The following is a 908-nucleotide window of genomic DNA, read 5'->3' as shown; positions in this document are numbered from 1 at the left end:
TACGTATATCAATTGCAAGTAAGCCATGGCATAAGTCAATATGATTATTAAAACACAGTAGCATACGGATTCACTGGCATCTCTACCCTGTACGCATTGTAGTTAGAACCACTCTTTTTGACCTACCACTCATATGTGCAGTGTTTAAAACACAATTCAGGCCTGGCATATAGTTTGCAGCTGGCAAGAGCTGCTAGTTGAGGGTCGCTGAGTGTCGGTGTCCTGAAACTTTTAGGGAAACCGCACCAAAGGTGGAGGTGAAAACGACGCGTCAACATTCAACCCAATCTAGGGTAACTCAGGTGGTTGGGCGCACGAGTTCCGATGGCTGCACCTGACTTCTATGGTTGACAAATATGCCGCCACATGATCCGGATTCAACAGTAGTCAACGCGTTCGCGGTGCCGACGCGCCTTGCCTCCGTTCATGATCTTCGGGCGTGTAAACGCGGTATATGCTTCCCTAAGCAGGCTCGTTATTTGAGCAACACTTCTTAGAAGATACATTGACTAGTTGTCTCCGAGGTGAGGGCTTCGTGATTGTATGCGGGACGGGAAATCTAGGACTCTTAGGGGTATGTTAATGCAAAACACTGTCACCGTCAATGTTTCATTAAAGAAATGGAAAATTAAGATTAAAAAGGAAAGAGACGTTGTAATCACAATGCATAGATTGTAAGATTACTCCTACGTAACCTATCCCTCTTTACCCCATTAATAGAAGCGACCTTCTGATTCTATCTTTTCACATAGAAGTTGCACAGCCCGGTGAGTAACGAAAATTTACCGCCACGGTATGTTTCCATTTCTATTCTTAATAATTAATCTTCTCGCACCAGTTAGGAGGTCTTGGTTTCTTAGTGGCCCACTGTATGCGGTTCCTATCGTCGAGTTTGCAGCCCTTGTTCG

General features: G+C 44.8%; 1 protein-coding gene across 1 annotated transcript; it reads left to right on the top strand.

Annotated features, from left to right (window-relative positions):
- Positions 1–356: 356 nt before the first annotated feature.
- Positions 357–539, top strand: FOIG_16972 (uncharacterized protein; the record flags this gene model as incomplete). Its single annotated transcript, XM_031218453.1, has 2 exons — positions 357–450; positions 514–539. 2 exons carry the CDS (start codon positions 357–359, stop codon positions 537–539), a joined length of 120 nt encoding a protein of 39 aa, XP_031051833.1.
- Positions 540–908: the final 369 nt, after the last annotated feature.

Source organism: Fusarium odoratissimum (assembly GCF_000260195.1).
Source record: "Fusarium odoratissimum NRRL 54006 unplaced genomic scaffold supercont1.410, whole genome shotgun sequence".
Taxonomy (NCBI): Eukaryota; Fungi; Ascomycota; class Sordariomycetes; order Hypocreales; family Nectriaceae; genus Fusarium; species Fusarium odoratissimum.
Note: the sequence above shows the minus strand (reverse complement) of the source record. Positions and strands in the feature narration are given on the sequence as shown.